The 15,749-nt window shown below is 45.8% G+C and overlaps 1 protein-coding gene across 1 annotated transcript; it reads right to left on the bottom strand.

The window, feature by feature from the left end:
- Positions 1 to 13,335: 13,335 nt before the first annotated feature.
- On the bottom strand, positions 13,336 to 15,545 carry LOC125555928 (mannan endo-1,4-beta-mannosidase 8-like). Its single transcript, XM_048718734.1, has 5 exons — positions 15,147 to 15,545; positions 14,666 to 14,860; positions 14,298 to 14,420; positions 13,998 to 14,209; positions 13,336 to 13,862 (listed from the first exon to the last, which is right to left on the bottom strand). The coding sequence occupies exons 1-5, from the start codon at positions 15,528 to 15,530 to the stop codon at positions 13,514 to 13,516; spliced, it is 1,263 nt and encodes a 420-aa protein (XP_048574691.1). The 5' UTR covers positions 15,531 to 15,545; the 3' UTR covers positions 13,336 to 13,513.
- Between the last annotated feature and the right edge of the window lie 204 nt (positions 15,546 to 15,749).

The raw sequence follows: 15,749 nt of genomic DNA, 5'->3' as shown, positions 1-15,749 counted from the left end.
ATACAAATGCATCTTGAGGTGTCCATAGAATCGAAGAGAGGGATGATGTGTGTGTGTGCGCGCGCGCGATCGATAAAGAGTGCCATCGAATTTGTGTGTGCCCACGTCAAAGATATAGAGTGGCTGGCCTACTGGAACGTGAGATGGGACATGTGCAGTTTGTCTCTGTGGCATGGATACCTACCTGCAGCGCTCGACTATCGGTGTGTGGTGGGGGAAGAGGGAGGCCCAATTAACTATAGAGGTACAATGGCTGGTATATGTGTGGAGGAGGAGAGAGGCCTACCTCATGTATTAAGGAGATCGATCTGCCTCATGTATTAAGGGAGATCGATCGGCATCCATGCATATCTGCAGGAGAGAAATAAGGTTGGGAGAGAGACATAGCTAGAGTGTTGGGGGGTGGTAGTGGAGTTGCTTCTAACAAATGGTGGGATAGGCTTGCTAGACAAACGGAGGGCACGCCCGCAATATCAATAAGAGAGGAGATGGTTGCTTCTTGTCTGTGCACGTGCGTGTGAGAGACAGGTCAGGAGGCATGCACGAATGATGAGGGGGGACGATGTGGCTGTGGTAAGCAGACGCAACTACATAGGAAGATCAATCGCCCTTTGTTAGAGAAAGGAGAGACATAACTTGTGAGGTACATCGATCGATGGGGGGTAGTTAAAGTCGATCTAGGTATATGTTGGGAGATCGATCGGTATACATGCATGTGTGTGTTAGAAGAAAATGAGGCACGAGGAGAAGGATAGAGAGAGGGATGCATGTAGGAGGTGGTACGAGAGGCATACTATATCAAGGGGGGAGGAGTGTGCGAGTACGAGAACGATGAAAAGAGTGGTGGGAGTGAGGCATGGACGGTGACAAGAGAAGAGGGGAAGCTTGTGTTTGTGCTAGACACACCTGGCTAGAGAGGCATATCGATCGATGTGTGCCATAAAGAAGGAGATGGGGGGCCTACACACACCATGGGTGAACGACCTAAAGTGAAAAGACGAATTTGCGCGATGGAGCTAGAGAATGCTGAGGGAGGGTGAGAGGGATGCGGGTGTGTGCATGCACAAGAGAAAGTTAGCGCTAGCTATAAAGATAAGAGGGTTGTGTGGGTGTAAAACACGAATAGAGATCATATATACTTCATTATAAAAAGCGAATTCGGATATTTAAAGAATTTATCATAGTGTTTCAAACCGACGCATGTGTGAATATATATAACGGTGATACACATGGTGTCGTTATGAACATGGTATACTACATTTAATATATTTTATCTCTACTCTTATAAAAACGAAGTTGTTGATGATGATGTGCCTGCCATCCTGCATTATAGGCCGTCCGATTTATATCTAGCAGATAGCAAGGAAACTATGATGGTTGAAGTTGGCAATAATCATGATTGTAGATTCTTATTGAAATAGAGAAACGAATTCAAATTTAGTTCGAATTGCAGCGGTAGTATAGACATTTGGAATGCATTAAAATGTTGGTATGAGTAGGCTACATGCATTATATAGCAAGCGAAAAAATTTAATCGGACATAACATGGATTCATACTCCCTCCTTTCCTCTATATAGGGCGTAATGAGATTTTTAAGACCGCCTTTGACTATTGACAAGATTAATAGTACATGACATGCACAATGTGAAAATTATATCATTGAAAGAACCTTTCACAAACGAATTTAATGGTGTGCTTTGTGTAAGTTGCATGTCATATATCATTGCTCTAATATTTGGTCAAAGTTAGCATCGAAAAACGCATTAGGCCCTATATATATGGAAGGAGGGAGTAGCTTTGAATAGCATTTGTATAGTAAAACGGGGCAAGACTCTCTCTTTGTGTGGTGTGAATAGTTTTATTTTTTTTGTTTTCTTTTTGGTTGAGGGAAGTGCGAATTTATTTGGTACGTACAAGTACAATATTACTACACGTTAGGCTTGTCCCTAAACTTCAACCCGCGTCTTGTTATATCCCGAAAATTCAGATATCGTGCTTCCAAAACTGGCGCCTTCACAACCCGCGTCTTGCTATCGTGAAATTACAATGCGCGCGAAAACTCCCTCCAGCTGCCAAATCCCGACACGCGAAATCTCCCTTCTAACCCTGAGCCGAAAGGGCCGCTAGTTCAAATCGGTGGGGGGTACTTTTGTAACACACCCTACATTTTGGACAAGCGCGTCCCTATGTCATGCTTCACCCCCTCCCATCGCCCCCTTTTCACCATTCGAAATCCCAAGCCGCCATAACCTCTCCGCTCCAGCCGCGAAACCCCACCCTTCTCCATCCGCCACATCACCGCTGCCCAGCCGGAGCCTCTTCCCCGATGATGTCGTCCACCACAACAGCTCGACGTCCCTCGTCCACCTCCCCGAATGAGGATCCGTCGTCCATCTCGCCGTCCCGCCGGTTCAGCCGCCCCGTCCTCCACCTCCAAGGAGCTGCTCCGACGATCGCCTCGACTATCGCGGCTGCTCTATCCCCACATCGCCGCCTTAACCTGCTCCACCGGAACCGTAGCATCCTCACCGACTCCTCGGACGAAGCCGAGGCCTACTCGGCGCCACCAAAGAGGTTGTACACTCATCGCATCGCACCTTCTCCTTAACTCGACCTCCCGGTGCCGACGGTGCTCCATCCTGCACCCCCATGGAGCGGCTACCTTGAAGCCGGTGCCACGAGCGACATCTCCATGGCGGCTCTCCCCCAGTGCGAGGCCCCTTCGGCGGCGGCGTCCATACCAGCCGGATCTGCTGCTGCTGCTCCGGCTCTCGCTCGCTCACTCGTGTTGCTGCTGCTGCTCCGGCTCTCGCTCGATCGCTCGCTCGCCCAGCTGATGCTGCTGCTCTCCCCCTCGCTCGTGCAGCTGCTCTGCTCCGATTAAGCCACACTTCAGTCGACTGAATCGACTTTTGGGTCAATTGATTTTCAGGGGTTCTGTTGGGTTTCGTAGTAATTTCAAAAAAATTCCTACGCACACGCAAGATCATGTGATGCATAGCAACGAGGGGGGAGAGTGTTGTCTACGTACCCACGCAGACCGACTGCGGAAGTGTTGACGCAACGTAGAGGAAGTAGTCGTACGTCTTCACGATCCAACCGATCAAGTACCGAAACTACGGCACCTCCAAGTTCGAGCACACGTTCAGCTCGATGACGATCCCCGGACTCCGATCCAGCAAAGTGTCGGGGAAGAGTACGGTCAGCACGATGGCGTGGTGACGATCTTGATGCACTACAGCAGCAGGGCTTCGCCTAAACTCCGCTACAGTATTATCGAGGAATATGGTGGCTGGGGGCACCGCACACGGCTAAGGAATAGATCACGTGGATCAACTTGTGTCTTCTAGGGTGCCTCTGCCTCAGTATATAAAGGACTAGAGGGGGGAGGCTGGCCGGCCAAGGTGTGGCGCGCTAGGAGAGTCCTACTCCCTCTGGGAGTAGGATTCCCCCCCCCCCCCAATCCTAGTTGGAATAGGATTCGCGGAGGGGGGAAAAGAGAGGGAGGGGGCCGGCCACCTCTCCTAGTCCTAATAGGACTAGGGGAAGGGGGAGGCGCGCAGCCCATGTAGGGCTGCCTCTTCTCTTTTCCACTAAGGCCCATCATGGCCCATTTAGCTCCCGGGGGGTTCCGGTAACCTTCCCGGTACTCCGGTAAAATCCTGATTTCACCCGGAACACTTCCGATATCCAAACATAGGCTTCCAATATATCAATCTTTATGTCTCGACCATTTCGAGACTCCTCGTCATGTCCATGATCACATCCGGGACTCCGAACAACCTTCGGTACATCAAAATGCATAAACTCATAATATAACTGTCATCGTAACCTTAAGCGTGCGGACCCTACGGGTTCGAGAACAATGTAGACATGACCGAGACACGTCTCCGGTCAATAACCAATAGCGGGACCTGGATGCCCATATTGGCTCCTACATATTCTACGAAGATCTTTATCGGTCAGACTGCATAACAACATACGTTGTTCCCTTTGTCATCGGTATGTTACTTGGCCGAGATTCGATCGTCGGTATTCCTATACCTAGTTCAATCTCGTTACCGGCAAGTCTCTTTACTCGTTCTGTAATACATCATCCCGCAACTAACTCATTTAGTTGCAATGCTTGCAAGGCTTAAGTGATGTGCATTACCGAGAGGGCCCAGAGATACCTCTCCGACAATCGAAGTGACAAAACCTAATCTCGAAATACGCCAACCCAACATGTACCTTTGGAGACACCTGTAGTACTCCTTTATAATCACCCAGTTACGTTGTGACGTTTGGTAGTACCCAAAGTGTTCCTCCGGTAAACGGGAGTTGCATAATCTCATAGTTATAGGAACATGTATAAGTCATGAAGAAAGCAATAGCAACATACTAAACGACCGGGTGCTAAGCTAATGGAATGGGTCATGTCAATCAGATCATTCTCTTAATGATGTGATCCCGTTAATCAAATAACAACTCATTGTTCATGGTTAGGAAACATAACCATCTTTGATTAACGAGCTAGTCAAGTAGAGGCATACTAGTGACACTTTGTTTGTCTATGTATTCACACATGTATTATGTTTCCGGTTAATACAATTCTAGCATGAATAATAAACATTTATCATGATTATAAGGAAATAAATAATAACTTTATTATTGCCTCTAGGGCATATTTCCTTCAGGGGGGCTCGCCGGCGTTAATGAAGAACCACCCGCAGTGGGGACAGGGGCTCGCCGGAGAGGTACCCCACTATCTATCTTAGGGTTCAGGGTGGGGCGGGGGGCCTAGAGGGCTGGCCGGGGCGGCGGTGGCGAGTTGTTTCGGGGCGGCGAGGCGGCGCTGGGCCGGCGGTTCGGCCGGTGGTGGCTGGCGGCTCAGGGGGGTGCAGGTTGAAGATGAACTATAGGCCCTCCCTAAACTACATGTCAAGTGCCTCTCTGCTACCATTGTGTTCAGTTTCGACAGTAGCATTCAGATTCCACAGTAAATTTTAGTTTCGACAGTTAAGTTCAGAGTCAACAGTTTTTACCTCATCTGTTGTAGTCAGGTGGTTTTTGGTGATGTTAATTTTACATCCATTTTACATCATCTATTGGAGGTTCTATTAGAATACCACTTGAGATTGACGATGTCTGTCTTGTGCTGCTTCAGCCTTGACGTCTTACGGCTCACCGGAGCTGCTCCAACGACAGAACGATCCATCACAACAGAGCAGTGCCCTGGACGCCATCTACAGATTCCTCAGATCTTCCTCCACACCTCCGACAGCCACCTCTGCCTCAACTGCTTCAGCGACCAACCCAATGATGCTGAGGTCGACATGGCTACGGCAAAGAGGTTGTACACTTGTTGCATCACTTATTACTATACATTCACGTCGATCCATTAGGGCTATTTTGGTTCAACGGAAAAATGTCGATCCACTAGTTTTTACCATCACTCTAAATTTCTGCATGCTCTCCTTACATAATCTCACCATATTTTTTCGTATGCATGTCAGATATTGTACACAGTCATGTTGAACATGTAGAGAAAAAGAGAAGAGTTTTGCACGGCAATACAATGTCATGGAGACATCGCTCCATGGTGGGTTCAATGGCAAACCCTCCCCACCCCTCTCCAGATTGTAATCCAGAGGAAGATATCTGTTCTGAGGCGGATTCAGACGCCACTGACCACTCCTATTTACCACCCAAGGTGTTTGCTCTACCTTGACATGATGATGTTAGTCATATCATGCATATGTTGCCTTGCAATGCCTACTTTTGACATTATATATGCCATCTGCTTAGTTTAGACATGTTCTGTAATGCCACCTGTTTAGTTTCTATATCATATATGGGAATTATGCAGTCTCATGTCTTTTAGCCAGCCATAATATATGTGAAATGTGTGATGCCATCCTGTTTAACCAGGCATCATATATTTGAATGATATCTTGCCCATCCTTTTCTTAATTACATTTCCATTTGTTGACAATGTTTGTACATTAAACTACTCTTCCTGTGAATCAGCCATTTGGGTGGGAGATGGAAAAAACTGGAGTGAAAACAAGGCCTTTAGAGCAGACAGTGCTACCTGTCAAAGCAGATCTCTTGTTGGGTTCCGATAGCTCCTCAGAGATGGATTCAGAGACAGATGACCGGCCCTATTCCCCCACTGAGGTGTATGCTCTAACTTGGCACGGTTATACTGCTCATATCATGCATACGGTGTCTTGCATTGCATAGTTTAGACATCATATACACAATATTCAACACCATGTTCTTAGTTCAGACATCATATCGAATGCCCTCTGTTTAGCATATAAATCACATATGTGAATTAAATGATGCGATCCTGATTACTTAGATAACATGTAGGTGAATTATGTCATGCGATCATGTTTAGTTATTCATCATATCTTTGAATTATGTTATGCTATGCTATCCAGTTTAGATAGACATCATATATGTGAAATTATGCCATGCTATCCGTTTTAGTTAAACAATATACATGTCAACTATTTCATGCCCTCTTTTTTCCACACTATCTATTGCATCTGTCTCTCATACAATGTCTATACATTCAACTATGTTTCCTGTTTATCAGCCATTTGAATTGGAGCGGGTGATGCCAGTATCTAGCGGACTAAAAACACGATCTTCAAATAAAACAGTGCTACCTCTTGGTGGAGATAGCACCCCGGTTATACATGCACAAGAACCATCCCTACCACACATAACCAAAACTCTTGTAAATTGTACCCCTACTGCGATGGACAGAGAACCAGCTTCACCCAATCTAACCCCAACCTCAGCCGATAGTAACCCAGTTCCTGTTGACATAGCACCATCTCCACCACAGAGCTCCCAAACAAGAGCAGTTAGTAAGGCAGCTCCAGTGCCCAAAGGGCCAGTACTATCACGGCGAACCCCAACTCCACCAGTTAGTACGCCTATTCCTGTGGAGGAAGCACAACCAGCTAGTCGTAGTTTAGCATCTATCGCATTTGATGTTGTTAAATCGTATGTGTGTATCTTCCCATCTTGGAAATATTATACTGAAGATGAAGGAAAATGTCAGTTGCAGGTGTTTGTCCAGGAGTTATGTGTAAGTAATGTTATTCATGGCAATTACTTTGCTTCGTCCCATACATCCTACCTCCATGATGGTTATAATACAACAAATTTTCCCATTTTTCTCTATAGAGAAGGACCGATTTGGAAACTCAGGATGAGGTAACATGTGCTAATACCTCTGCTATCTTCAAGAATGCTTGGTGGCAGTATCAGAATTACCTGAAGAAAACGTACTTCACCGGCAAACAAACTCATCAAATTTCCTTACATTCTCCTGAGACACATTTACTGGACGATGACTGGGAACGCCTTGTTCTGTACTGGTCCCGAACCAAGAATGTGGTAAGGTCTATGAGCTCATTTTCTATTTTTAAGTATTATATTCTTGCGTCTTACTGTACTCTGTTCATGTAGAACAAGTGCCTAAACCTGAAGAACAACTGTTCTAATTTAAGATTCCATTGCTATCATAGTTCAAAAAAGCGCTAGGCGTTAATTGTGCGTTTTGCCACCGCCTTGCGCTTTACTAACCAAAGCGCATGCTTATGCGCAGTTATGCATAGATTATGCGCAATGCATTTTGCCAACGCCTAGAGCCTAGGCGCGCTTAAGCGCTCGCTTAGGCGCGCCTTTTTTAACTATGATTGCTTTGCTCTTGTATCACTGTATTTACTCATACAAACTTATTTTTAAATTGAAGGATCCAATCGAAACTCCAATGGCACAGCGAGTATGTTCACGCATGTTTCTTTAACAGGTTTGCTCTTATCAATAGCTCTGTTGATTTCAATTTCAATTGTGTATACAGTTGACTTTCATATCATGCATATTACTAGCATCACAACAGAACAAATAGTGTTGTTGTACATGTAGACCCGTGGTACCCATCTGAAATCTTGCTGTGTCGTGTAGTTTCCCACGCTTTGTATTCTTTCACTGCTGCTTTGTCTTGAACTGATATGATTTGAGCCGTGTCTCTATTTTGATTTGGCAAGACAATGCAGTGACCATAGGACATAGATATATATTTGTTTAATGCTTTTATTATGTACTAGTACTTGGCAATAGAAGACTTGGTAGTTTAATCCTGTCCACCTTACTAATGAACTGGTTCACCGAAATGAGTTTCATATACTAGTACATGCTAAACTTGTTATTTGCCTGCTTGTTTCTTCTTTTAGAATGCTGACCGAATATTGGGGAAGAGTGCCTTATTAAGAAATGGTAAAGGAAGTAATGCAGATAAGGTTCAGGATAGTGACACATCCTTGTTGGTCTCCAACAAAGCTGATAAAACAGCTAAGGAAGACTATCTTGAAGACAGCGAGACAACCCCAAAGTCCTGTCTTGGTTTAGTGTTCGAGTTACTGGCCACTACCGCTTGCACAAGCTATTCAAACTCCCTGTCTGAATCAGTTCGGTTTCTTGAGTCTCAACTACAAGCTAAAAGACATCGATCAGTTGTGCTACGACAAGAAGCGGAAGGACTGCGGAAGTCCCTGGAGCATTCAGATGCATTCTTTCTGGTGCAACATCAAGCGTTGGAGGATTTTAGTGGCAAACAGGACAAAGCTAATCAGCTTGCTAAGCTTATTGCCAGCATGGTGGATACCCAGGATAATGTTTCTTGAGCTCTTCTGAAGTTGTTTCAGTTATGCTCTTGTTTTGCTGCCGCGTTTATTTGCACTGGTGGCCAATTTTGACGGCCCGTGTATGTAATGTGTTGCTTTGTTCCCTATATTTGCACTGGTGGCAAACTTTGATGCCCAGTGGATGTAATATGTGTAATAGCGGTAATAGGCTAGCGTTAATTGCTTGCTTATTTATTTCCTTATTGTCTTGTTTAGTTGTTTGCTTGTAGTCACTGCAGTTCTTTTTCTGTTTTTTCTAGTGGCCACAATAGCCTATTTTTGGTAACTAGGCCAAAATAATCATGGGCCTTCTACGGGCCGTATGATCCATGGGACTTCGTCCGGCCGTAGGATCCATCGGCCTTCTATACGGGCCTTAGGGTCCATGGGCCTTCTATGGGCCGTAGGGCCCATGGGCCTTCTACGGGCCGTACGATCCATGGGCCTTCTACGGGCCGTACTATCCATGGGCCTCACACGGGCCGTAGGATCCATGGGTCTTCTACGGGGCGTATCATCATTTCGCCAATCATGGGTCGTACTATTCATGGACCATAACGGGCTGTTAATAGGTCGTATTTGATAACTCTATGAAAACAGCCCAACGGTTTTTTTACATGAAAACGGCCCAATGTATTAACGGTCCGCAAACGGGCTGACTGTAACGACGGGCTGAATTTGGCCCACAAGCAGAAAATGACAGTAACGGGCCGTATGTAACCGAATGCTGCAAATGAGCCCAAGAATCAATGGGCCCTGAGAAGGCCGAAAGATAACTTGGGCTGGAAACGGCCCAATGGAATAACGGATCGTTAATGGGTATAAAGTGATACAATGTTCATTACGGGCCAGCTTCACCATGGGCCGTTAATGGGCCAAGATTTACAAAGGTCCTCATATGGGCCGAAAGAAGTCATGGGCCACACATGGGCCGGAAGTTAAAACGGGCTGAATCATATTGGACGGCCCAGATGATGCTACTAGGCCTAATTCGGAAAGGGCATAACGGGCCCTGGGTTAGCGGGATGTAAATGGGCTATATGCGAACAGGCCGTTAACAGGCTTTCCGTGGGCCGGGCCGCCACCTTTTGACCAAGTCAAATGGGCCGGCCTTTTCACAGGAATGGGCCTCTATTGGGTCGTGCCACGTGTCGCCGTATCATAGGTGCCTTCGGTCCAATGAGCGGATGACATCTGTCCCAACGGTGAGCCGACACGTATTTCCTCCAGCCAATGATGATTTTACACGTGGAAAATCCCCATTGGTCGGCGCTGTTAACGGGTTATCGGATCCAAAACCCGACCCGATAGCTTAACGGCGTTCCGTTACGGCGGATGCCACATGTCGGTCACCCTTGACGAAAGCACTTCTGTGACGCGCGATTTATCGTCATGGAAGTGGACACTTCCGTGGTGATAATTTTGGTAATGTCATGGAACACCTCTATGACAGCACGGGTATGACTATCTTGATTCTGTCATAAATTTGTCATGGATGTACATGCATGACAAAAAACGCGACCTACTGTGACAAACACGTATCATCACAGAAGTGTATTTTTTTGTAGTGATTCTTGACTTGCTCCAACGGAGGGGTTTCCTGAGCATTTTTTGTGACTGAGTCGCCGCTCTCCTGTGCACATCGTCCTCGCGGATACTACTCAATGGGGTGTCGGCACTTCCATCGCTCATGACAAGGCTTCAAGGGATCCTTTGTCCCCCCTACTCTTCGTCATCGCCATTGACCCGCTCTAGAGAATCCTCGAGATGGCAACTAGGAAAGGCCTCTTCCACAAGATTCGTGGGCGTGGGGTTTTTCTTCGCACATTCCCATATGCTGACGGTGTAGCCGTCTTCATGGAGCCCATCAAAAGTGACATCGACAACCTCTCCAACATTTTGCGTCTTTTTGGTGATGTCACGGGCCACTCCACCAATTTCAGCAAAAGCTTGGTTGTCCCAATTCGATGTGGCCACATGAACTTGCGACCCGTACATCCTTCACAGTAAATACTTGGGGTTGCCCTCTCAGTCTGGCAACTACGAAGCATTGACTTCCATTTCCTAGAGGATAAAGTGGCGGCCAAGTTGGTTACCTGGGACAGCCAAAACATTGCTTCCATTGGTCGCACGGCCCTTGTCAAGTCAGTGCTCTCATCCGAAGCTTTTTTTCTTCATCACCTCGCTCAACGTCCTTGCCGGCACTCTTCGCAATGTAAACAAACTTGAGCGGACATTCCTTTGGGCAGGTACCAACAAGACCTCTGGAGCCAAATGCAAAGTTAATTAGGAATCCTCATGCCGGTCCCTCGAGTATGGAGGGCTTGGATTGCTTGACACAGAGAAGTTCAAAAGGGCCCTTAGGCTAAGATGGCTGTGGTTTGAGTGGAAAGAGACATCCAATGTGTGGTTGGGCTCGGGCAACCTGTGCGAGGAAATGGACTACAAACTCTTCTATGCCTCAACATCCATCACCGTTGGCAATGGTGCGTGTACGCCCTTTTGGGACTCACCATGGATGCTTGACCGAAAACCCAAGGACATTGAACCCCTAATCTACGAGGCATGTTCTAGAAAAAATTGGAAGGTCAGGGAGGCCCCGAAAGATGATGCATGAATTTCCGAAATCAAGTTGCCCAACGACTTCTCCATCACACACTTCTATCAATTCATTGAATTGTGGCCCGCTTTGTGCGATTTCCATCTTAATGATGAAGCACAAGATGGCATTCGATGGAGGCACATGACTAATGGAACCTACTCGGTGGCGTCGGCCTACATTTCTCAATTTCAGGGCACCACTCGGTCTCCTATGGAACACACAGTATGGAAGGCCTGGGCGCCACCCAAAGTGAATTTTTTCGCTTGGTTGGCCATTCAAAATCGGATTTGGATGACGGATAGATTGCACAAACGTGGGGGCCGAACTGCGGCCTTTGCCTGCTATGCAAGTGTGTTCAAGTGACCATGACCACAGAGCATCTTCTCTACAAGTGTCGGTACACGACTAGGCTTCGGGGAATGATCAAGGACTGGCTTCAGATTGAGAGTATTGATACTTCCACTTGGCAATTGCTAGTTCCACAAAAGACTGGTGGGTGGGTCTCTCTGACACTAACATCCCCAACTGCAAGGCCGTCCCCTCGGTTGTCATGCTCACGTCTTTGCCATCTGGAAGAAAACAAATGCACGTGTTTTCCGTCAAAAAAGCGCCCCGCCAACAATCCTTCTTCGTGAGATCAAGCAGGAGGCGGCCCTATGGGTGCTTGCGGGGGCCAAGAAGTTGGGGCAAATCATGCCGGGAGAGTGAGGCATGGCTGTACTAGGGGGTGTTGTAACGCTTAATTCTCAAGGGGTGTAACACCTAAAACTCAATTCTATTCTCCTTTATTAATACATGAGGCATATCGTTTGCCTCCATTTCAAAAAACAATACAGTACATTAAACTTCCTGCCCAGCTCCTCTGCAATTATGTGCCGCTTATGGTTAACTTATAAGCACTTATATAAATTACAAACTTTAAGACGCGATGTGGTCCGGTTCATATACTTGGACTCCACTGAGTAAACTAGTGTTGATCTACGATACAACAAACACACATACTCCCTGACGCTTTTTGACACATCAAAAAAATGTCTTACATTTTGAGATAGAGGGAGTACCATGTATAACTAAAATTCGTCAAGCTTGGTAGCATAAATCACATGGTAAGGACAGGGTAAACATGGTGGAAGCTGGCAACTAGGCACATTATATATTAACAAATCTCCTATGCTTCTGGCTTATATTGAGTTCTCAGTACTGTAGTTATTAGTATAATATACATGAACAACAAGTTAGAGGGATCTGGAAGAACAGTAATATATTTGAGCGTATCTTGATTCATGACATGAAATTATCTTCTTTGCTCAGTCTTCTGTCATTTTATTTGATGGATGGACTTGAATACTAGTACCAAGTATGGCAACTACAACCTTTCTACGTTAATGTGCAGCAGGATTTGCCAATTTTTTCGAGAATAGGGTTGAGTTGGCACTCGGTAGATCAGAATTTAAGTGCCATCGTCTGTCCCAATATAAGACCTGGAATGTGTAAGCCAACGGGTGTGCTTTCGGTCATTGACACAGATCACAGCATCTTCTTCGCTGCAGCAGAACCAATTTTTAATCTAATAGCCAAATCTCAAAGATGCAAATCTGCAAACTAAACTAAAAAAAATCTATCAATATTTGTAGAACATGGTCCTCAGGGAATCTTTAATGTACATCTGCATAATTTGAGGATTGTATATTTGAGCAATTCCAGCTGTGCATTTGCTACCATGATCACAACACTTGCAGTAGAAGCAACATTTGCAGAACTACAACTCTAACACAAACACTGGAGATGTGCCTCCATAATAATTGAGAACAGAAAATAGAAAACTATATACATGACAGGGCAAGTGACATATCAGACATATCTGGCCATGTGCCCATGTGCTCAGCAAATCCACCCTCTTTATTAAACCTTAACGATTCTATCACAATATCAAATGCCCATATTACATTTACCCAACGTTCTCGAGATGAATAGTAGCATCCAATGCAATTTTGTTTGCATATACATGGCAAACAAATACGTAAAATGGAATCAAAATGACAGCATATTAAAGATATTTTTGAAATATATTATGTGCAGGATGGAGGGGCAAAAGTTTATTGCACAATTCAATCTCTACCTTTTTTCATGGTATCACTATTAGGGTACATGATATACATAAGGCATTCAACTTTACAATGAAATTCTTGGCTTGAAAAACCATGTAGCAGGGGAAGGGGACTCTCAACATTCTAGCTTCCTTGAGTGATTTGCAAGTAGGTTGAATGTGGATGGTGATTTTACAAAAATAACTGCATAACCATCGTCCATGTGTTCTGCGCCTTCAGGGAAGAGCTGCCATAGAAGGCAGCCTCCTCCAATCATTCCACTCTCCCAAGAGCCCAAGAAATTGTTGTACACTGTCTGCATGAAAGTTTCGCGGAACTCGTTTTCAAACTTGCCATCCTTCAGTGATAATCCAAACTCCCCGATCACAATGGGCATGCCCAGCAAGTTTGCTGCATCATCAATATGTTGTTGCATCCAAGTGTTAACAAACTGAACGTGGCTTTCCTCTGTTGAGTCAGGCAACCTAGGAAAAAACAAAAATCCTAAGCTCAGCCCTGATAGTAAATTTCATATTTCTGTGAAGTGGTTTAATTCAGCCGCTATAGCTACTCAGCTGTATATGTTTTGTGGGATCAGACATGAGGACTTCTGGACTTACCAAGTGTCTGAATAAATATGAACTGAAGCTAAATCAATTCCCATTGCTTGATGGTTCCTGATGAAGTCCGTTCCAACATGCCCTGAATAATCATCTGGGTTGACGAGCAAAAGTTCTGGAGTAGACGGACCATAATACCCTTCAATACCAATCTCCACGAGGTGCATAGTATCTATAGACTTCACGTAAGAAGCCATCTCTTCTATCCATGCCTACAAGAACCCAGTGTCTTCAAAATGTACAGTGGACAAACAAACATGGAACATAAAAGTTCACAAAAATAAGACCACAATAAAGGACCTGCAGCGTATCGCCTGATGGATCTGAAGGGCAGCGCGGCTCGTTAATCAGCTCCCAGGCAAGAATAGTAGGATCGTCTTTGTAGGCCTCATTTGTGATTGTGTTTATTCTTGACAAAACAGCCTAAGCAAAGGAAATATATGCACAGCACTGAAACTCTGGTATAACAAGAATACAGGACTACACCCGGAAAAAAAAAGAATACAGGACTACAGAATTCAGAGCTGGCAAACTAAAATTAGCAGTAATAATTTGCTGGTGTCATTTCATATAGCTATGCATATGATGATTTCCATTGGTCTCGCAGCATGATAGATATCAGGAACCCATTTCCGATGGCTCTTTGAGGTACGGAACCAGAAATTTACCTCAACAAAAGCTTTGTAGTACCCTTTAAGTGTTGGATCAGAGAAGAAGTCGTCGTCAGAAGTAAGATCTACGCCAGCCTCCTTACCCCATCTTACATACTGTGCCTTCCCTCCATAATCTTCCCAGTTATTACAAAGTGACAGTATTAACCGCATCTTATACCTTCTTGCCTCGCTGACCACGAAATCTAGTGCCTGGCAAACAGACATGATAAAATCAGTCACCAAAACCCAAAGAAACACTACACCTTGCAGAGATCAGACATGATAAAATGTATGATGAGCATCCAGTTTCACTTGTTTCCATTTTCTTGTTTTCTTTTTGGCGAGTGGGTCAGTGGGGCATGTGAATGACATAGCAATTTCACCCAAAACATGCACAAAATGTAAGATCCGGCAAATTTATTGATGATCTAAAAAGAAAAGCGCTACTCGGCCATGCATTTCATCAAGCAGGTGCCCGTCTCCACAGGCAGCTCACCTGGAACACCACCTCGTCGTAGCAGAATGGCGCGGTCTGCAGCGCGTGGTACCCTCCATCAGCGAACGCCCAGGTGCGGCACACGTTGAGCCCCGCCCCGGCAGCCTCGGCAATGGCCGCGGTCACGCGCGGCCGCGTGGCCTCGTCGGCGGCGAAGGACATGAGCCAGTAGGTGTTGAACCCGTGGATGATGAAGGGGCGCTCCGCCGCCCTCGTTACCAGGTGAGCGCCTCGCCGCTCCACCGCTGCCCATTCCTCCTCCGCGTCCGGCTCCAGCGACATGACGGTGGAAGCAAGGCCGAGGAGGACGTAGGGGAGGAGTGGGATGCGAGGCGTCGTCGTGCTCCGAGCGGTGGCTGGAGCGGGACACATCATATCGCCCATGTAGTCAACGGCTGAGTGTTTTTTCTACCGTCGGTTGGTCTCAAAATGTTTAGTTCCCGTAAAAACAATACCATTTGTTTTCCTTAATTAACGTGTATTATCATGTTCCGCTGGGTACCAACAACAATAATGCACTTGTAGTTTCTATAAAAAACAATAATGCACTTGTTTTGAATCAAGTCTGCTGATACACGACGAGAGTGGATTTTTGGAGCCGAG

This window comes from Triticum urartu, chromosome 5 (genome assembly GCF_003073215.2).
Source record: "Triticum urartu cultivar G1812 chromosome 5, Tu2.1, whole genome shotgun sequence".
In the NCBI taxonomy this organism is placed as follows: Eukaryota; Viridiplantae; Streptophyta; class Magnoliopsida; order Poales; family Poaceae; genus Triticum; species Triticum urartu.
Note: the sequence above shows the minus strand (reverse complement) of the source record. Positions and strands in the feature narration are given on the sequence as shown.